At 48.8% G+C, this 22,903-nt stretch overlaps 1 protein-coding gene across 1 annotated transcript in view; it reads left to right on the top strand.

The window, feature by feature from the left end:
- The window catches only part of LOC139274733 (uncharacterized protein CFAP97D2-like), an 89,604-nt gene that overhangs the window by 36,291 nt on the left and 30,410 nt on the right, over positions 1 to 22,903 (top strand). Inside the window, exons 3-4 of the mRNA XM_070891421.1 lie at positions 1,160 to 1,278; positions 3,342 to 3,534. Coding sequence (XP_070747522.1) covers positions 1,160 to 1,278; positions 3,342 to 3,534 — 312 coding nt within the window. The remainder of the gene's footprint in view (positions 1 to 1,159; positions 1,279 to 3,341; positions 3,535 to 22,903) is intronic.

The raw sequence follows: 22,903 nt of genomic DNA, 5'->3' as shown, positions 1-22,903 counted from the left end.
TCGGTGGGGCAGTACTGAGGGAGTGTTCCACTGTCGGAAGAGCAGTACTGAGGGATGGCCGCACTGTCGGAGGGACTGTCTTATGGATGAAACATTATACCGAGGCCCTGTTTGCTCTCTCAGGTGATTGTAAAAGATCCCACTACATTATTCAAATAAGAGCAAGGGAGTTCTCCCTGGTGTCCTGGGGCCTATATTTATCACTCAACCAACATCACTAAAACAGATTATCTTGACATTATCATGTTGCTGTTTGTGGGAGCTTGCTGTGCGCAAACTGGCTACCTTGTTTCCTACATTGCAACAGTGACTACACTTCAAAAAGTACTTTATTGGCTGTAAGTTAATTTGGGATACCATGAGGTCATGAAAGGCGCCATAGAAACATAGAAAATAGTTGCAGGAGCAGGCCATTCAGCCCTTCAAGCCTGCACCACCATTCAATATGATCATGGATGATCATGCAACTTCGTTACCCCATTCCTGCTTTCTCTCCATACCCCTTGATCCCTATAGCCGTAAAGGCCACATCTAACAAACTGGCCTCAACAACTTTCTGTGTTAGAGAATTCCACAGGTTCACAACTCTCTGAGTTAAGAAGTTTTTCCTCAGCTTGGTCCTAAATGGCTTACCCCTTATCCTTAGACTGTGACTCCTGGTTCTGGACTTCCCCAACATCGGGAACATTCTTCCTGCATCTAACCTGTCCAATCCCATCAGAATTTTATATGTTTCTATGAGATCCCCTCTCATTCTTCTAAATTCCAGTGAATATAAGCCTAGTCGATCCAGACTTTCTTCATATGTCAATCCTGCCATCCCGGGAATCAGTCTGGTGAACCTGCGCTGCACTCCCTCAATAGCAAGAATGTCCTTCCACAGATTAGGAGAAATGGAAGAAAGAAAGATTTGCATTTATATAGCGCCTTTCACGACCACCGGACGTCTCAAAGCGCTTTACAGCCAATGAAATACTTTTGGAGTGTATATGCGATATAAAGTCTTTTTTTGGGGGTGGGCTGCACAATCAGTGTCTGTAACAGTCAGCTGTGTTGTGAAAGTCGGTTTTATCTCCTTCAATGTAAAACGTGAATTTGTTCTTTCATACAAGGAACATAGTTGAAAGGTGCTGATTGTATGTTATATTTAACATCACAGCTTGAGGAAGAGAGGCTCTCCACCATTGAGAGAGATAACCAGCTATTGTTGAACAAGATGTCCACAATCATGAGGACCACAGGCCGAATTGACAACAAGAATGAGTATAAATTGAAAAGGTGACATTCCTTATTTGTGCTCTTCCATTGTGGATGTGCATTCTGACAGTAATTGTTCAGTTGTGTGCCAATGGGTTTCAGTGCTGTGGCAGCCATTCAATTGAGCAAGTAGGGTCCCTGAATTGTGAATTTATAGATTCTTTTGTTGCATATCTCGGGTCGCCAACCCTCCAGGATTGTCCCGGAGTCTCCAGGAATTGAAGATTAATCTCCAGGACACTGCTGCAGGCAAACCCCGGGAAAAAAAATCAGAGATAGGGGCATTAAAAATATTGTGTTTTTTTTTCATTTTTATAAAATCATATAATGATACAGTACAGAAAGAGGCCATTCGGCCCATCGTGTCTGTGCCAGCTCTTTGAAAAAGTTACCCAATTTGTCCCTCGCTCTTTTGCCATAGCCCTGCAATTATTTTTCCTTTCAAGTAATTATCCAATTCCCTTTTGAAAGTTACTGTTGAATCTACTTCCACTGCCCTTTGAGGCAGCGCGTTCCAGATCACAACAACTCGCTGCGTAAGATTGTTTCTTCATGTCGCCTCTGGTTCTTTTGTCAAGCACCTTAAATCTGTGTCCTCTGGTTGCTGATCCTTCTACCACTGGAGTAGTTTCTCCTTATTTACTCTATCAAAACCATTCATGATTTTGAAATCTTCAAATAAATCTCCCCTTAACTTCACTGCTCTAAGGGGAACAATTCCAACTTCTCCAGTCTCGTCACATAACTGAAGTCCCTCATCCCTGGTACAATTCTGGTAAATCTCCTCTGCACCCTCTCCGTGGCCTTGAAATCCTTCCTAAAGTGTGGTGCCCAGAATTGGTCACAATACTCCAGCTGGGGCCCCAGTGTTTTATAAAGGTTTAGCATAACTTCCTTGCTTTTATACTGTATTAAAAAATTCAAGGATCCCGTATGCTTTTTTAACAGCCTTCTCAACTTGTCCAGTCGCCTTCAAAGATTTGTGTACGTGCACTCCTCAATCTCTCTGTTCCTGCACAACCTGCAAAATGGTACCATTTAGTTCATATTGCCTCTCTTCATGCTTCCTACCAAAATTAATCACTTCTGTGTTAAAATACATCTGCCATGTGTCTGCCCATTTCATCCGTCTGTCTCTGTCCTTCTGAAGTCTGTTACTATTTTCTTTGACCATTTATTAGTTATAAAAATATTGGAGACGGGAGAAAGAGGCTATTTGAATGACAGTCAAGCATCATAGAATTAGGAGCCTGTTTGAATCCAGTTGGCCTGGGGAGGATGGGTCACTGCTGGGATGGACATGTCAGGCAACCAATGGTGGGAGCGTGGGGGTGGGCGGTTGGAAGCAGGAGATCATGTCATGAAAACAGCCAGAGTTGGCGATCCCTAATACACATCAAATTGTGGACTGATCTTAGACTCTACAGTGCTGGAAATCTTGATGGAACCAGGATACTGAGGAGCCCCGATGGTGAGAGCAAACATACAAACCAAAATAATGGTCTATCGATTCTGTCCCATACAGTTATGGTGCAACTGAATATCATTATCCCCAAGTTTGTCTGGGCTGACACTTCCGGTGCTGTACTGAGGGAGTGCTGCACTGTCGTTGGGACAGTACTGAGGGAGTGCAGCACTGTCGGAGGAACAGTACTGAGGGAGTGCAACACTGTCGAAGGAGCAGTATGGAGGGAGCGCCGCACTGTCAGAGGTGCAGTGCTGAGTAAGCACCGCACTGTTGGAGAGGCTGTACTGAGGGAGCACCGTCTTTTGAATGAGAATTTAAACCGAGGCCCCGTCTGCTCTCTCAGGTGGATGTAAAAGGTCCCATGGCACAATCCGAATACGAGCAAGGGAGTTCTCCCTGGAGTCCCGGCAAATATTTCCTCAACTGTTCATTTACCTCATTGTTATTTATGGGATCTTGCTGTGTGCAAATTGGGTGTGTGTTTGCTCAAGTAATAACAGCGACTGCCCTTCTAAAGTAATTCATCGTCTGTGAAGCACTTGGGGATGTCCTCAGGACTTGGTAAGGTGCAGGATGAGCAAAAACTTTTATTAAACTGCCATCTTTCATAACTTAGTTTGAACAGCGAAAAGCGCCAGCGAGAACTGCTGAGAGTCACCCGTGAGAACAAAGCCATCCTGGATCGCCTCCAGCAAGTCGAGCCTCAGTACGATCGTCTCAAGTGGCACAAGGACTGGTATAAAGCTGAGAAACACATGGACAACATCGCCCGGTATCCCCGCGGTTGGTACAATGCACAGTCCTCAAAGGTAACGCCCCCGCTGTCAGAGGGACCCGAGCCTGTAACACCCTCGCTCTCAGAGGGACCTCAGTGTGTAACACCCTCCCTCTCAGGGGGACCCCAGCCTGTAACACCCTCGCTCTCAGAGGGACCTCAGTGTGTAACACCCTCCCTCTCAGGGGGACCCCAGCCTGTAACACCCTCGCTCTCAGAGGGACCTCAGTGTGTAACACCCTCCCTCTCAGGGGGACCCCAGCCTGTAACACCCTCGCTCTCAGAGGGACCCCAGTGTGTTACACCTTCACTCTCAGAGGGACCCCAGCCTGTAACACCCTCCCTCTCAGAGGGACCCGAGCCTGTAACACCCTCGCTCTCCGAGGGACCCCAGTGTGTAACACCCTCGCTCTCAGAGGGACCCCAGCCTGTAACACCTTCACTCTCAGAGGGACCCCAGTGTGTAACACGCTCGCTCTCAGAGAGACCCCAGTGTGTAACTCCCTCGCTCTGAGGGACCCCAGTGTGTAGCTCCCTCGCTCAGAGGGACCCCAGTGTGTAACTCCCTCGCTCTGAGGGACCCCAGTGTGTAACTCCCTCGCTCAGAGGGACCCCAGTGTGTAACTCCCTCGCTCAGAGGGACCCCAGTGTGTAACTCCCTCGCTCTGAGGGACCTCAGTGTGTAACACCCTCGCTCTCAGAGGGACCCCAGAGTGTAACTCCCTCGCTCTCAGAGGGACCCCAGCCTGTAACACCCTCGCTCTCAGAGGGACCCCAGTGTGTAACACCCTCGTTCTCAGAGAGACCCCAGTGTGTAACTCCCTCGCTCTGAGGGACCCCAGTGTGTAGCTCCCTCGCTCAGAGGGACCCCAGTGTGTAACTCCCTCGCTCTGAGGGACCCCAGTGTGTAACTCCCTCGCTCAGAGGGACCCCAGTGTGTAACTCCCTCGCTCTGAGGGACCTCAGTGTGTAACACCCTCGCTCTCAGAGGGATCCCAGTGTGTAACACGCTCGCTCTCAGAGGGACCCCAGCCTTTAACACCCTCGCTCTCAGAGGGACCCCAGTGTGTAACTCCCTCGCTCTCAGAGGGACCCCAGTGTGTAACTCCCTCGCTCTCAGAGGGATCCCAGTGTGTAACTCCCTCGCTCTCAGAGGGACCCCAGTGTGTAACTCCCTCACTTTCAGAGGGATCCCAGTGTGTAACTCCCTCGCTCTCAGAGGGACCCCAGTGTGTTCCCTGCCCACTCTGTTCGACATATGCCAGACAGCGAACACTTCGATTCACTCCACTCCCTTGATTCTTTTCCAGCATTGCATCTAGAGGACACCCTACCTTGCAGCCCCCCAGAAGTCCTCAGGTCATAGTTGTGTGGCAACTTAACTCCTGTACCGGCCAGGCTGTTCAAACATTTCTGTATACTATGAGGCTACAACCCACTGAGATATCTGCACTCCTCCAATTCTGGCCTTTTGCACATCCCCCATTTTAATCGCTCCACCAATGGCAGCCATGCCTTCAGCTGCCGAGGCCCAAAACATCTGGAATTGCTGCCCTAAACCTCTCCACCTCTCTCTCCCTCTCTCCTCCTTTAAGACGCTCTTCAAAACCGACAGCTTTGGCCAAGGATCGGTCCTCATATCGCCTTATGTGGCTCGGTGTCAAATCTTTGTCTGATAATGCTCCTGTGAGGTGCCTTGGGACCACTGTTTCCTTTAAGCTGTGTGGCCAGGAACTCCCGTGCAGCCGGCTTTTCAATAGGAAAAATCATGCATGCACTGTATTTTGAATGGACTGCGCACACAAACAAAATTAATGAGTGCATTGCTTGGGATATTTTACTATGTTAAAGGCGCTATATAAATGCAAGTTGCTGTTGTATTGTACTGTAAAAGAACAATGACAGTTCTCAAGCATGTTTAAAATGTGTGTTACTTTGCACTAGATTAACCTGCTCCCTGATCTGTCCATCAGTCACACCAGGTACACCATTGAGTCCTCCTAACTGTTGAATTATCCACTTAACTACACCACAAAGTGCTGCACTTCTCCTTAGTTACATCACAAAGCTTTGAACAGGTCTTTATAGATAAAAAAACAGAATAAATGAATAGCAAAACATTTGGGTAAATTTAGGTGATTATTGGGTGAGACCCGAACCCTAAATTTTATAAATTCACACCCATGGCACAGAGTTCCATCTGCCAGTAGCACTTATGAGATGTTGTGGTGTTGACTCGCTCAAATTCTCCACCCACTCACTTTCAATTTAAGGTGTCAGCGATGGCTCAGTGAGTAGCACTCTCGCTTCTGAGACAGAAGGACATGGGCTGTGTTATGTATTTATGCTTGGGGTCACCAGACACCAGGGGGGCGCCACTGTCGGAGGTCATCAGGCTGTACGCGGGCATGCGCAATTACTGGTATATAAGCGCAGGTACCATGTCACTCGGGTTACTTTGGCGCGAATAAAGTTGGATCAGGTTTACACCTGAAGCAGTTTACAGCAACAAGTCTTTTGAGTCATTACATTCATTACATTTGGCGATAAGGTAATTTAAGAACCTTCACATGTATAATGGGCACTATTGGAATTCTGGAGAAATTCACGGATGGCGAGAATTGGGAGGATTTTATCGAACGCCTAGATCAGTATTTTGTGGCCAACAAAATGGAGGGAGAGGCTGACGCAGTTCGGCGCAGGGCGGTTTTCCTCACCGTTTGTGGTCCAAAAATTTATGGCCTCGTGAAGAATCTTCTCTCGCCTTTACGTCCAATGGACAAAGAATATGGGGATTTGTGTGCTTTGGTGTGTGACCATCTTAAGCCAAAAGAGGAGATCATCATCTCACGCTATCGCTTCTACGCACATACTTGATGAATCTTCTGGAATTTTTTGGGAATGTAATTAGCAGAGTGGACAAGGGAGAACCAGTGGATGTGGCGTATATGGACTTTCAAAAGGCTTTTGACAAGGTCCCACACAAGAGATTGGTGTGCAAAATCAAAGCACATGGTATTGGGGGTAATGTGCTGACGTGGATAGAGAACTGGTTGGCAGACAGGAAGCAGAGAGTCGGGATAAACGGGTCCTTTTCAGAATGGCAGGCAGTGACTAGTGGAATGCCGCAGGGCTCAGTGCTGGGACCCCAGCTCTTTACAATACACATTGACGATTTAGATGAAGGAATTGAGTGTAATATCTCCAAGTTTGCGGATGACACTAAACTGGGTGGTGGTGTGAGCTGTGAGGATGATGCGAAGAGGCTGCAGGGTAACTTGGACAGGTTAGGTGAGTGGGCAAATGCATGGCAGATGCAGTATAATGTGGATAAATGTGAGGTTATCCATTTTGAGGGCAAAAACACGAAGGCAGAATATTATCTGGATGGCGGCCGATTAGGAAAAAGGGAGGTGCAGCGAGACCTGGGTGTCATGATACATCAGTCGCTGAAAGTGCAGGTACAGCAGGCGGTGAAGAAGGCAAATGGTATGTTGGTCTTCATAGCAAGGGAATTTGAGTATAGGAGCAGGGAGGTCTTACTGCAGTTGTACAGGGCCTTGGTGAGGCCTCACCTGGAATATTGTGTACAGTTTTGGTCTCCTAATCTGAGGAAGGACGTTCTTGCTATTGAGGGAGTGCAGCAAAGGTTCACCAGACTGATTCCAGGGATGGCTGGACTGTCATATGAGGAGAGACTGGATCAACTGGGCCTTTATTCACTGGAGTTTAGAAGGATGAGAGGGGATCTCATAGAAACGTATAAAATTCTGACGGGACTGGACAGGTTAGATGCAGGAAGAATGTTCCCGATGTTGGGTAAGTCCAGAACCAAGGGACATAGTCTTAGGATAAGGGATACGCCATTTAGGACTGAGATGAGGAGAAACTTCTTCACTCAAAAAGAGAGTTGTTAACCTGTGGAATTCCCTGCCGCAGAAAGTTGTTGATGCCATTTCATTGGATATATTCAAGAGTGAGTTAGATATGGCCCTTACGGCTAAAGGGATCAAGGGGTATGGAGAGAAAGCAGGAAAGGGGTACTGAGGGAATGATCAGCCATGATCTTATTGAATGGCGGTGCAGGCTTGAAGGGCCAAATGGCCTACTCCTGCACCTATTTTCTATGTTTCTATGTTCGTGCTGAGGGCCGGGATGTGTCGGGATTTGTCGCCGACCTGTGACGTCTTGCTGAGCCGTGTAAGTTTGGGAACATGGTTGGAAGACATGCTGTGAGATTTCTTCTTGATAGGCATCAACCATGATGTGATCCTTCGTTAGTTATTGGCCGAAGAGAAGCTGTATTTGAGCAAGGCCATCGTGACTGCCCAGGCATATAGGACGACTGATGATAATTTGAGGTAGATATCATCGAAGAGTCGGAGCTCCACGGCAAGTACTGTAAACAAGATTGTGTCGTCGTCTGCAGAGCTGCTTATGGCAGGGCCTACTCGACTGCTTATGTGAAACCTGTAGCTGCTCAAAGTTCGCCAACTGGTATGAATCCGATTTCACCCTGTGGGAGCAATCATCGGCTTTATCAGTGTCAGTTTAAACAGTACTCCTGTAATGGCTGTTCGAAAGTGGAGCATCTTCAGAGAATGTGCCCACAACTGAGCAAGCGTGCTGCTGCTTATCACATTGCTGATGATGACCAGTCCAGTGCTGGCCCGGATACGTAACCCGAGGAGGAAGTGTATGGTCTGTATTCGTTCTTGGGATAGAGCCAGCCGTTAATCGTTAATGTGAAGCTGAATGGAGTGCCTGTATCAATGGAGCTGGACACGGGTGCGAGTCAGTCAATAATGAGCCAAAGGACATTCGACAAGCTGTGGGACACTGAGGCTGTGAAGCCTAAGCTGAGTCCAGTCAATGCCAAGTTGCGTACTTACACTAAGGAACTCATACCGGTGATTGGCAGTGCAGTAGTCAAGGTGTCATGATGTTGTGGATCAGTTCCTATGGAGGGAGCGAGAAAACAGGGAATTATAGACTGGTTAGCCTGGCATTGGTGGTGGGGAAAATGTTGGAATCAATTATTAAAGATGAAAATATAAGCACATTTGGAAAGCAGTGACAGGATCTGTCCAAGTCAGCATGGATTTATAAAAGGGAAATCATGCTTGACAAATCTTGTAGAATTTTTTGAGGATGTAACTAATAGAGTTGTCAAGGGAGAACCAGTGGATGTGGTGTATTTGGACGTTCAAAAGGCTTTTGACAAGGTCCCACACAAAAGATTAGTGTGCAAAATTAAAGCACATGGTATTGATGGTAATGTATTGACGTGGATAGACACAGGAAGCAGAGAGTCGGAATAAATGGGTCCTTTTCAAAATGGCAGGCAGTGACCAGTGGGGTGCTGCAGGGTTCAGTGCTGAGACCCCAACTATTTACAATATACATCAATGATTTAGATGAAGGAATTGAATGTAATATCTCCAAGTTTGCTGATGACACTAAGCTGGGTGGCGGTGTGAGCTGCGAGGAGGATGCTAAGAGGCTGCAGGGTGACTTGGGCAAATGCATGGCAGATGCAGTATAATGTGGATAAATGTGAGGTTATTCACTTTGGTGGCAAAAACAGGAAGACAGAATATTATCTGAATGGTGACAGATTAGGAAAAGGGGAGGTGCAACGAGACCTGGGTGCCATGTTACTTCAATCATTGAAGGTTGGCATGCAGGTACAGTGGGCAGTGAAGAAGGCAAATGGCATGTTGGCCTTCATAGCTAGGGGATTTGAGTATAGGAGCAGGGAGGTCTCACTGCAGTTGTACAGGGCCTTGGTGAGGCCACACCTGGAATATTATGTTCAGTTTTGGTCTCCTAGTCTAAGGAAGGACGTTCTTGCTATTGAGGGAATACAGCGAAGATTCACCAGATTGATTCCCGGGATGGCAGGATTGACATATGAGGAGAGACTGGATCAACTGGGCTTGTATCCACTGAAGTTTAGAAGAATGAGAGGGGATCTCAGAGAAACATATAAAATTCTGACGGGATTGGACATGTTAGAGGCAGGAAGAATGTTCCCGTTGCTGGGGAGTTCCAGAACCAGGGGTTACAGTCTAAGAATAAGGGGTAAGCCATTTAGGATCGAGATGAAGAAAAACTTCTTCACTCAGAGAGTGGTTAACCTGTGGAATTCTCTACCGCAGAAAGTTGTTGAGGCCAGTTCGTTAGATATATTCAAAAGGGAGTTAGATATGGCCCCTATGACCAAAGGGATCAAAGGGTATGGAGAGAAAGCAGGAAAGGGGTACTGAGGTTGAATGATCAGCAATGACCTTATTGAATGGCGGTGCCGGCTCGAAGGGCCGAATGGCCTGCTCCTGCACCTAATTTCTATGTTTCTATGATCTACCGATATGGATCGCCCCAGGTAATGGTCCAACGCTGTTCAACAGGAATTGGCTCAAGAAAATCACGTAGAATTGGAATGATATCAAAGCGTTGTCATTGTGCTCAAATGTTGAAGAAGTTTCCTTCTTTGTTTGAACCGGGCATTGGTAATTTTACTGGAGCCAAGGTGCAGATTCACCTGGATTCTGATGCAAGGCCTGTCTATCATAAGGCTCGGTCTGTTCCCTACATGATGAGGGAGAAGGTTGAAATTGAGCTTGACAGACTCCAACGTGAAGGGGTCATATCACCGGTCGAGTTTAACGAGTGGGCCAGTTCTATTGTTTCTGTGTTGAAGAGTGATGGCACTGTCAGGATTTGTGGAGACTACAAGGTTACGCTTAACCGATTTTCGAAACAGGATTAGTACCCATTACTGAAGACTGATGACCTGTTCACCATGCTAGCTGGTGTAAAGTCATTCACTAAACTGGATCTGACGTTGGCCTATATGACACAGGAGCTAGTCGACACTTTGAAGAAACTCACCTGCATCAACATCCATAAAGGACTGTTTGTCTCTGTTTGTGTCCTTTTGGAATTCGTTCGGCTACAGCCATATTTCAGAGGAATATGGAGAGTCTACTGAAGTCCGTTGCTAGAACTGTCATGTTTCAAGATTGCAATCTGGTCACAGGTCATGACACTACTGAACATCTGAACAATCTTGAAGAAGTCCTACATCGTCTGGACAAAGTGGGACTCAGGCTGAAACATTCAAAGTTTGTCTTCATGGCACCTGAAGTTGAATTCCTGGGGAGGAAGATTGCTGCTGATGGCATCAGGCCTACTGATTCAAAAACCAAGGCTATCAAAAATGCACCCAGGCCTCAGAATGTGACGGAGCTGCATTCATTCCTTGGGCTGCTCAACTACTTTGGTAATTTCTTACCCAGATTGAACACTTTGTTCGAGCCACTGCATGTGCTACTCAGAAAAGGCGACAACTGGGTCTGGGGTGTGTCTCAAGATAGAGTCTTTGAGAAAGCTAAGAATCTGCTCTGTTCAAACAAGTTGCTTGTTCATTATGATCCGTGTAAGCATCTTGCATTGGCCTGTGATGCTTCATCATATGGGGTTGGCTCTGTACAACAAGCAAATGAGTCGGGTAAGCTACAACCTGTTGCGTATGCTTCGAGAAGTTTGTCAAAGGCGGAAAGAGCTTACATCATGGTAGAAAAAGAAGCTTTGGCCTGTGTGTATGGGGTCAAAAAGATGCATCAGTACCTGTTTGGTCTTTGTTTTGATCTCGAAACGGATCACAAGCCACTCATTTCATTGTTTTCAGAAAACAAAGGTATTAATACCAATGCATCGTCCCGTATCCAGATTGGGCGTTGACATTGTCTGCCTATGATTATGTTATTCATCATAGACCTGGCAGTGAGAATTGTGCCGATGCACTGAGTCACCTGCCGTTGCCCACATCCGAGGTGGAGACGCCTCAACCTGCAGATCTACTGTTAGTAATGGATGCTGGAGAGTGAAGGAACACCTGTCACTGCTCAACAAGTTAGGATCTGGACCAGCCATGACCCTATTTTATCGGTTGTGAAACGTTGTGTCCTCAGTGGTGATTGGTGTGCAATACCTATGGAAATGTGTCATGAGACCAAACCTTACAACCGTCGCAAAGATGAATTGTCCCTTCAGTCAGATTGCTTACTGTGGGGTAATCGTGTTGTTATGCCTAAGAAAGGTAGAGAAAAATTTGCACACATCCTGGTATTATCATGAAAGCCATTGCTTAGGGCTCATGTATGGTGGCCTGGAATTGATTCTGATCTGGAATCATGTGTGGATCAGTGCAATACTTGCATGCAGCTAAGTAAAGTACCAAGAAATCTCCGCTGAGTCTTTGATCGTGACCATCTAAACCATGATCAAGGATCCACATCGATTTTGCGGGCCATTTCCTGGGAAAGATGTTTTTTGTTGTGGTGGATGCATATTCAAAGTGGATAGAGTGTATTATTATATCATCCAGTACGTCTACAGCTACTATTGAGAGCCTTTGTGTCATGTTTGCTACTCAAGGTCTGCCTGACATTGTTGTGAGCAACAACGGATCTCGCTTCACAAGTCTGGAGTTTCAAGAGTTCATGAAACTCAATGGTATTAAACATGTGAGGTCAGCCACATTCAAACCTGCTTCTAATGGTCAAGCAGAGCATGCTGTTCAAACGATCAAGCAGAGTATGAAACGTGTAACTCAGGATTCACTTGTCCTGTATACTGCTCAGTTACAGGACCAGACCTCATATGCTTACTGGGGTCTGCCCTGCTGAACTACTGATGAAGAGAAATCTCAAGACCAAGCTCTCTCTTGTTCATCCCAATTTGAATAATCGTGTTGCAAACAGACGTCAAAGTCAGCAAGAGTATCATGATCGTGCTGCTGTGTCACGTGACATCTCTGTCAACGATACGGTTTATGTCCTGAACTATGGTCAAGTTCCAAAGTGGATCGCCGGTACTGTTACAGCCAAGGAGGGTAACAGAGTGCTTATTGTCGTGCCCAAGAATGGGCAAACATGCAGGAAACATTTTGATCAGATAAAACTGCAGCACACGGATGAACTGGAACTGCTTGAGGAAGATGCAGTCAGTGACTAACCAACCAATGTTTATTCATCAGAGGACTTTGCTGTCATTATTGAAACTGGACCTCCAGTCCCTGATGTGGTCATTACCTCTCCCATCAGATCGGTTACTCAGCCTTCAGTCACAACTGACTCAGAACACTCACCTAGAACTGAAGTTGAACTGAGACGATCAACTCGTGAGCTGAAAGTCCCAGACCGTCTTAATTTGTAAAAAGACTGATATTAAGATCTTGAAAGGGGATGTTGTTATGTATTTATGCTAGGGGTCACCAGACACCAGGGGGCGCCACAGTCGGAGGTCATCAGGCTGTACGAGCGCATGCGCGGTCACTGGTATATAAGCGCGGGTACCATGTCACATGGGTTACTTTGGGCGCGAATAAAGTTGGATCAGGTTTACTCCTGAGGCAGTTTACATTAACAAGTCTTTTGAGTCATTACATTCATTATAGGTTCAAAGCCCCTCTCCAGTGACTTGAGCCTCATGATCGAGGCTGACAAACCCAGTGCAGTACTGAGGGAGCGCTGCACTGTCGGCGAGGCAGTACTGAGGGAGCGCCGCACTGTCGGAGCGGCAGTACTGAGGGAGCGCTGCACTGTCGGAGGGGCAGTACTGAGGGAGCGCTGCACTGTCGGAGGGGCAGTACTGAGGGAGCGCCGCACTGTCGGAGCGGCAGTACTGAGGGAGCGCTGCACTGTCGGAGGGGCAGTACTGAGGGAGCGCCACACTGTCGGAGGGGCAGTACTGAGGGAGCGCTGCACTGTCGGAGGGGCAGTACTGAGGGAGCGCCACACTGTCGGAGGGGCAGTACTGAGGGAGCGCTGCACTGTCGGAGGGGCAGTACTGAGGGAGCGCCGCACTGTCGGAGCGGCAGTACTGAGGGAGCGCTGCACTGTCGGAGGGGCAGTACTGAGGGAGCGCCACACTGTCGGAGGGGCAGTACTGAGGGAGCGCTGCACTGTCGGAGGGGCAGTACTGAGGGAGCGCCACACTGTCGGAGCGGCAGTACTGAGGGAGCACTGTACTGTCGGCGAGGCAGTACTGAGGGAGCGCCACACTGTCGGAGGGGCAGTACTGAGGGAGCACCACACTGTCGGAGGGGCAGTACTGAGGGAGTGCTGCACTGTTGGAGCGGCAATACTGAGAGAGCGCTGCATTGTCGGAGGGGCAGTACTGAGGGAGCGCTGCATTGTCGGAGGGGCAGTACTGAGGGAGTGCTGCACTGTCAGAGGGGCAGTACTGAGGGAGTGCTGCATTGTCTGAGAGGCAGTACTGAGGGAGTGCTGCACTGTTGGAGGGGCAGTACTGAGGGAGTGCTGCATTGTCAGAGGGGCTGTATGAGGGAACGCTACACTGTCAGAGGGGCAGTACTGAGGGATGTACTGAGGGAGAGCTGCATTGTCGGAGGGGCAGTACTGAGGGAGCGCTGCACTGTCAGAGGGGCTGTATGAGGGAACGCCACAGTTTCGGAAGGGCAATTCTGAGGGAGTGGTGGACTGTCGGAGGGGCAGTACTGAGGGTGTGCCACACTGTTGGAGAGGCAGTACTGAGGGAGCGCTGCACTGTCGGAGGGACACTACTGAGGGAGCGCTGTACTGTCGGAGCGGCAGTACTGAGGGAGATGGCAAGGTCAAGGGAGTGGCCGTGAATATGGGTGAGGTAAGTTGACATGGAGGTAGAGATTAAGGGAGGATAGAAGGGCCGTGAACTCAGAGGAGAGACAGCATGATGAATTGGGATGGAGGTTGAAATCTCCCAGGTTGCAAAGTCACTCCATGCAGAGGTTGAGGGAGGTCCACGATCTTGTTGAATGGCGGTGCAGGCTCGAAGGGCCGAATGGCCTACTCCTGCACCTATTTTCTATGTTTCTATGTTTCTATGTCTGTTGTGGCTGATGGATGGATGACTGACTTGTTGGGGGTGGCAGTGGCCATGTCAGGAATTGCAAGTCCATTTTTATTGAACAGGTCCATGATGAAAATTCCGGGTTCACTGATGACCCTTGAGTCCTCTGAAGGCTGCTGGTAGGTTGGTTGGTCGTCTATGGTTTCTTCGTCCGACTGTTCTGGCTCGTCTGTGTGCCTCAGCTTTGTCTGATCCATGTGTTCCCTGCAAGTTTGCCCATTCATGAGCTTAATAACGAATAATCTGTCACCCTCCTTGGCCATGACCGTACCAGCGATGCATTTGGGACCCTGACCATAGTTCAACACATATACAGGATCATTAACAGAAATCTCGCGTGACACAGTTACGCGATCGTTGTAACCTTGTTGACTTTGTCTTCTGTATTCAACATCATTATTTAAATCCGGGTGTACCAGAAATAGCTTGGTCTTAAGACCTCTTTTCATCATGATTTCAGCAGGCGACACCCCTGTGAGCGTGTGGGGTCTTGTCCTGTAACTCAGCAGTATGCAGGACAAGCGGGTCTGCAGTGACCCTTGAGTTACTCTCCTCATGCTTTGCTTGATAATTTGTACTGCACGTTGAGCTTGCCTGTTGGACGCAGCTTGAACGGTTATGACCTTACACGTTTTATGCCATTAAGTTTCACAAACTCCTGAAACTCCTGACTGGTGAAGTACGACCCATTGTCGCTCATCACTATGTCAGGCAGACCATGTGTCGCGAACATGAAATTGAAATTCTCTATGGTTGCCGTGGACATGTTGGATGATATGATTATGCATTCTATCCACTTCGAATAAGCGTCCACCACCACTAAAAACATCTTCCCCAGGAAGGGACCTGCAAAATCTCCATGGATCCTGGACCAAGGTTTGGATGGCCATGACCACAGACTCAGCGGCGATTCCACTGGTGCTTTGCTGAGCTGCATGCAAATGTTGTACTGATGCATGCTTGCTTCCAGCTCAGAATCAATTCCTGGCCACCACACATGGGATCTGGCGATGGCCTTCATCATCACTATACCAGGATGTGTGCTGTGTAACTCACGCACGAACTTCTCTCTCCCTTTCCTGGCCCCACAATGTGCAATCTGCTTGAATAGTCATTTCGTCCTTGCGACGAATGTACGGTTTGGCCTCCTCGCACATTTGCTTAGGTATGGCAGACCAATCCCCTTTGAGGATGCAACCCTTTGCCATCTATAAAATCGGATCTTGGCTGGTCCAGGTCTTAACTTGTTGAGCCGTGACAGGGGTTCCTTCACTCTCAAAAGCATCCATGATTAACATTAGATCTGCCGGTTGTGGCGTTTCCACCTCCGGTGTGGGCAACGGCAACCGGCTCAAAGCATCGGCACTGTTATGTATTGTCCATGTACATTAAATGTATAGTTACAATGGTGCGCCACAAGGGGCACTGTGGTGGGAGACCCGAAAGTACCTGCGAGACAGAGTATAAAAGGCTGCCCACCACAGCTGAGGGGCACTCTGGAGTTACACAATAAAGGACCAAGGTCACAGCAGTTACTACAACACCAGACTGTGTGGAGTCAGTGATTTGAGTGCTACATACATCACAAATTGGCAACGAGGACACGGACGAGCGCTTCATGCAACCATGGCTACTTTGGGCACGCTAAAGGATTTCACAGAGGGTAATGACTGGGATGCCTTTACGGAAAGGCTCGAGTACTATTTTATAGCAAACGACCTGACAGGGAACACGAACGCACTGATAGAGAAGCGTAAGGTGATATTGCTGTCCAGTTGTGGCGATGAGGTTTACCATCTCGTCAGGGATTTGCTGGCACCCACGAGCGCCAAGGACAAGTCATATGAGCAGCTGATTGCACTCATTCATAACCAACTGAAACCGAAGGAGAGCATCCTCACGGCCAGGTACAAATTCTACCACCATTGCAGACCTGAGGGCCAGGATGCCACAAAATATGCTGCGGACATCAGGAGACTTGCGGCGCCGTGCGATTTTGGCACACACCTTACGAGGCGTTGCAAAACGTCTTTGTTATGGGGATTGGCAATGAGGGTCTCCTTCACAAGCTGCTATCTACTGAACCTACAGGCAACCTGCAGCAAGCCATCAACATCAGCCGGGCATTTATGACCTCGACTTGCAGCACCAAACAGATGATCCACACGGTCTCGAACCCGGCAGATACTATTCAAAGGATAGCGCCCGTCACGGACAAAACTGCAGAACGTGGCTCTGCCCAGGGCAGAGAGCATGGACCTCAGAGTCCTAGAACTCAGAGTCCGCCGAGGGGGACTAATCGACTAGCACCATGCTGGCACTGCGGAGGAAGCCAAGGGGCTCACCGATGCAGGTTTGCGGAGTATACGTGCAATACCTGCCACACGAAAGGCCACCTTCAGCATATGTGCAAAAGAAACACGACTCACCGTGTGGCTGAGGAGACGATAGATGATCTGCTATCTAGCGAGGAGCGTTGCGGTTTGGCTCGACGGGCATCCCAGCCCCAGGTAGAAGAAGATGATGCGTTTGGACTGTATACATGTACCGACAATTCGGCCCCAGTGATTATGGAAGTGGACACGGGGTCGGGTCAGTCGCTGATGAGTCAGGAAACTTTTGATAAACTGTGGATCAACCCAGCTGCACGACCCAAGCTGGTCCCGGTCACGGTGAAGCTGCGCACCTACACCAAAGAACTGATACCTGTTCTTGGCAGAGCGGATGTGCAGGTATCTCACGGTGGTGAGACGCACGGTTTACCTTTGTGGATCACTGCAGGCGATGGGCTGACGCTACTCAGCAGGAGATGGATGGGGAAGGTCTGTGGGAGCTGGGAAGACTTCATTCCTCCACAGAACGCTGTCCACCGTGTTCACAGGCAGAGGCGGCCGTTCGCGGGGCTTGCAGCGGGAGGAGCAGTGAATCGGCAGTTTCGGGAGCGGGACTCGCTCGGCGACATCATGAGGGCCGGTGCTCCGAGAAGCGGGGCTCATCCAGGATCGGCTGCGGCAGTGAGGAGGACGTGTTTGTGTGTGACGGCTCCCGGGCAAAAAGGTCAGCTGCGTGGGGTGCTCCGGAGAATGCGGCGGTGCGGGGGCCGGTGCGTTGCGGCTCCCGGGTGCGTTCAGAGTGTGGCGGCTCGAGAGAGTGAGAGAGAGAGAGAGAGAGAGGGAGAGCAGGCAGCAGCACAGCGAGTTCAAGATGGCGGTGAGCCTCGTGGCAGCAGAGTTCTGCAGAGAGAGGCAGGCAGGCACCAGCAGAGCACCTAAAATGGCGGCGCCCAGTTGAAACCTCGTGGGAAAAATGGCATCTTAAAAGAGAAATGTACCCAGGAGTCTTAAAGGGGCCTTACACCATTGGCGGTCCCCACAAAGAGACTTTTGTAAGGGCAAAAGTGAGTCAAAATGATTACTGTGATTTGTATGATGACGTGATTTATGACAAGAGTTAACATTTTGATGCTAAAATGATTACTGTGATTAAAATGATTGATATGATTGGTGAAAAGAGTTAATATCACAATGCACAGTTAAAAGGGTTAATGGATCTGTGACTAACATGAGTAATGGATTAATGCGATTTCTGATTTTATGTGATTTATGCAATTGTTCAGCGGCTGCAGAAAAGCCGCAAGGCAATGCACTAGTTGCCATACCCTGCCTCAGCGCAGCCCATTACCTCGGGCAAAAAGGGGCAGTATGCCACCACCATACCTCACCCTGTGGAGCTGGGATTTAATAACTGTTCAGTGTATCTGCAACCTTTTGATATAACTCTTCAACGCATCTATATGTATCATACAAATGTACTGTCTGTGTACCTGCTTTCTACTGGAGATTATGTTTGTGTACTTGTATCACCCATGTAAGGACTGCTAATACCACATGCTCGCACCGGATCGCAAGCATAATCTCTACATGGGGGGGGGGAGAGGGAAGTGGATGGTCATGGACTCACACTCACAAATCAACCAGAGCGAACAAGGCTGAGGTTACCGGCAATTTGTTTTTGGAACTCGGGGGGGTGGGGAGTGAGATGTTATATATTGTCCATGTACATTAAATGTATAGTTACAATGGTGCACCACAAGGGGCACTGTGGTGAGAGACCCAAAAGTACCTGCAAGACAGAGTATAAAAGGCTGCCCGCCACACCTGAGGGGCACTCTGGAGTTACACAATAAAGGACCAAGGTCACAGCAGTTACTACAACACCAGACTGTGTGGAGTCAGTGATTTGAGTGCTACATACATCACAGGCACAATTCTCTGTGCCAGGTCTGTAGCAAATGATATAATCATAGGCAGATAATGTCAGCGCCCACCTTTGGATGCGGGATGAAGCAGTGGTATTGCTAACTTTGCTCTCGGAAAACAATGAAATGAGCGGCTTGTCTCTAATTCGAACCTCAGACCAAGCAGGTATTGATTCATCGTTTTAACACCGTACACACACACGAAAGCTTCTTTTTCTACCATGCTGTAGACTCTTTCTGCTTTAGACAAACTTTTGGATGCATACGTGACAGGTTGAAGTTTCCCCGACTCATTGGCTTGTTGGAGTACGCAACCAATTCCATATGACGGTGCACCACAGGCCAAAACTAAATGTTTACATGGGTCATAATGTACCAGCAGCTTGTTTGAGCAAAGCAGATTGGTGGCTTTCTCGAAAGCTCGTCTTGCAATGCGCCCCAAACCCAGTTGTCGCCTTTTCTCAATAACATTTGCAGTGGTTCTAGTAAGGTGCTCAATTTAGGTAGGAAGTTACCAAAGTAGTTGAGTAGACCCAGGAACGAACGCAGCTCCATCACATTCCGCGGCTTGAGTGCATTCTTGATGGCCTTGGTTTTCACGTCAGTAGGTCTGATGTCATCAGCATTGATTTTCCTCCCGAGGAATTCGACCTCCGATGCCTTGAAGATGCACTTCGAGTGTTTCAGTTTGAGTCCCGTTCTATCCAAATGCAGTAGAACCTCTTCCAGGTTGTTCAGATGTTCTTTGGAGTCACGACCGGTGATCAGGATGTCATCTTGGAACATGACGGTTCTGGGAACGGACTTGAGTAGACTTTCCATGTTCCTCTGGAATATTGCTGCAGCCGAGCAAATTCCGAAAGGGCACCTGTGGTAAATAAACAGTCCTTTGTGCGTGTTGATGCACGCAAGTCTCTTCGACGTCTCGACCAACTCCTGTGTCATATAGGCCGACGTCAAGTCCAGTTTTGTGAACGACTTCCCTCCGGCTAGCGTCGCAAACAGGTCATCAGCCTTCGGTAACGGGTACGGGTTTCGAAACCTTGTTGATCGTAGCCTTGTAGTCTGCACAGATTCTGACTGTGCCATCATTTTTCAGCATAGGAACAATGGGGCTGGCCCATTCATTAAATTCGACCGTGTTAAGTCCTGACTCTAATGTACTGACTTACACGAGGCACATGCTGAAGTCAAGGTCACTCAGAACCTGCACCTTTAATTCCAGCTCTCCAGTGCTGCACTTGCCTGAGACCTCCCTTTATATACCTCAGTGGGACAGGTATGGAGTGTCTCCTGCAAGTGCACCCCTGGTGGTAAGGTATGCTTATTGTTACAGGCCATATCCAGTTACAGTCATATATAGCATGGTAAGATACAGTTATATACAGTAATGTGAGATACATGTAATCACCCTCCACCAAGGTCTTACTGCCTTTATAGATTCAGTCTCTCAGGTGGTCTGCGCTCTCGCGTGAAGCGTCTTAGTTGTGGTTCAGTTGTTTGCCTTGGTGCCTGTTTTTCATTCGGTGTGATTGCTGGTATCTCGCCTGGGCTTACTGTTTTGTTCGGTGTGATTGCTGGTATCTCGCCTGGGCTGTCTGTTGAGATTGCCCTTTCCTCAGGTTGTTCCACATGTCTGTCCACCAGGTGTGGTGTGAGTTCCACATTGTAGTCTGCCTCTGGTTCTTCATTGTTATCAGTGAATCTACTTTTTACTTGATCTACATTGGCCATTGTCCATTTGTACAACCAGTAACCTGTTTCCCTCTTTGTCTGTTACTGTCCCTGCAAGCCCCGGCCATAGTTTAGCACAAACACTTTGTCCCCTATCTCAATCCACCTCCCCCTCGAATTTCGGTCATGGTACTCAATTTACTTTTGACGCTTAGCCTCAACAATTTCATGCATGTCTGGGAGGATTAACGAGAGCCTGGTCTTTAAGGTTCGTTTCATCAATAGTTGTGCGGGGGGGAACCCCAGTCAACGAATGCGGACGAGATCTGTATGCCAGCAGCAGTCGCGACAGGCGGGTCTGCAGCATGGGACCTTGGATTCTTAGCATGCCTTGTTTAATGATCTGCACTGCTCGTGCCGCCTGGCCATTGGAAGCCGGCTTCAAAGGTGCCGTCTTAATGTGATTTATATTGTGTTCAACTATAAAATCGTGAAATTCTGCGCTGGTGAAGCACTGACCATTATCACCGACCAATATGTCAGGAATGCCGTGCATTGCAAACATGGTTCTAAGGCTCTCTACTGTGGTGGAGGTGGTGCTCGAGTTTAAAATGGTGCACTCGATCCATTTTGAAAATGCATCAACGACTACGAGGAACATTTTGCCCATGAATGGGCCCGCATAATCTACATGCACCCGCGATCACAGTTTGGTAGGCCAGGGCCAGGGGCTTAGGAGGCCCTCCCTGGGGGCATTACTGAGATGGGCACAAATGGTGCACCGACGGACGTAGAGCTCCAAGTCCGCGTCAATGCCAGGTCACCAGATATGAGATCTGGCTATAGCCTTCATAAGGACAATCCCCGGGTGCTCGCGATGGAGCTCCCGGACAAACGCCTCACTGCCTCGTAAGGGCATAACCACTCGGCTGCCCCACATCAGGCAGTCTGTCTGTAGTGAGAGTTCATGCATGCATCTATGGAAGTGTTTGACCTCCTCGGGGCAGGCATCGCGAGCCTTTGCCCAGTCATCGGTTAAAACGCATCTTTTAACTAGAGATAACGTGGGGTCGCTGGCCGTCCAGGCTCTGATTTGGCGAGCTGTCATGGGCGAACCTGTGGATTCAAAGGCATTGACTGCCATGACCATCTCACAGTCCTGTTCGTCGGACCCTTCTGTGGTTGCCAGGGGTAGCCTGCTAAGCGCGTCGGCACAGTTGTCTGTGCCTGGTCTGTGCCTTATCGTGTCGTCGTAAGCCGCCAGCCATGAGTGCCCACCGCTGAATGCGCGCCGAGGCGTTGCCGTTGATTGCCTTGCACTCGGATAGTAGGGACGTGAAGGGTTTGTGGTCGGTTTCTAACGCAAACTTGGCCCCGAAAAGTTATTGGTGCATCTTTTTGACACCGTACACGCACGCGAGCGCCTCCTTCTCAACCATACCGTACCCGCGCTCCGCCAGCGAAAGTGACCTGGAGGCATAAGCAACAGGTTGCAATTTACCCGCATCATTGACGTGCTGTAAAACGCACCCGACCCCGTACGCTGACGCATCACACGTAAGGACTAACTTTTTACCTGGGTCAAAAAAGGCTAAAACACTCTTGGAGCATAGAAGGTTGCGTGCGTTCTTGGGCGTCCCCCCAAAACCAATCGCACCCCTTTCTGAGTAGCACGTGGAGAGGCTCCAGCAGCGTGCTCAAGTTCTGCATAAAGTTCCCAAAGTAATTGAGTAGACCGAGAAAGGCGCGCAGTTCCGAGACATTCCGGGGCCTGGGTGCCAGGCGAATCGCTTCAGTTTTGGATTCGGTTGGGTGGATTCCATCAGCGGCAATCCTTCTGCCCAAAAGTTCAACCTCAGGCGCGAGAAACAGAAACTTGGATTTCTTAACTCTTCGGCCTACCCGATCCAATCGACTTAGTACTTCCTCAAGATTGCGGAGATGAGAGTCGGTGTCCCTGCCCGTGATGAGTATGTCATCTTGAAACACAACCGTCCCCGGGATTGACTTGAGCAGACTCTCCATGTTGTGCTGGACTATAGCAGCTGCCGACCTGATGCCGAATGAGCATCGATTGTACACAAAAAAGCCTCGATGTGTGTTGATGGTGGTGAATAGCTTAGACTCTTCGGTCAGTTCTTGCGTCATATACACAGATGTGAGGTCAAGTTTCGAGAAAAGTTTTCCTCCAGCCAATGTGGCAAATAGGTCCTCCGCTCTGTGCAGCGGGTATTGGTCCTATAGGGAGACTATATTTATGGTAGACTTGTAATCCCCACAGATTCGCATGGATCCATCAGGCTTCATGACGGGGACGATGGGACTTGCCCAGTCGCTGAATTCCACGGGAGAAATTATGCCTTCCCGCAGAAGCCGGTCCAGTTCGTTTTCAATCTTTTCCCTCATCACATAAGGCACAGCTTTAGCCTTGTGATGGACCGGTCTGACATCCTGTGTGATGTAGATTCTAACTTTAGCCCCTTTGAAGGTGCCCACACCTGGCTGAAAGAGATGTTCAAAATGACTTAGAACTGTTGAGCAGGAGGTCCGTTCC

This window comes from Pristiophorus japonicus, chromosome 10 (assembly GCF_044704955.1).
Source record: "Pristiophorus japonicus isolate sPriJap1 chromosome 10, sPriJap1.hap1, whole genome shotgun sequence".
Lineage (NCBI taxonomy): Eukaryota > Metazoa > Chordata > Chondrichthyes > Pristiophoridae > Pristiophorus > Pristiophorus japonicus.
Note: the sequence above shows the minus strand (reverse complement) of the source record. Positions and strands in the feature narration are given on the sequence as shown.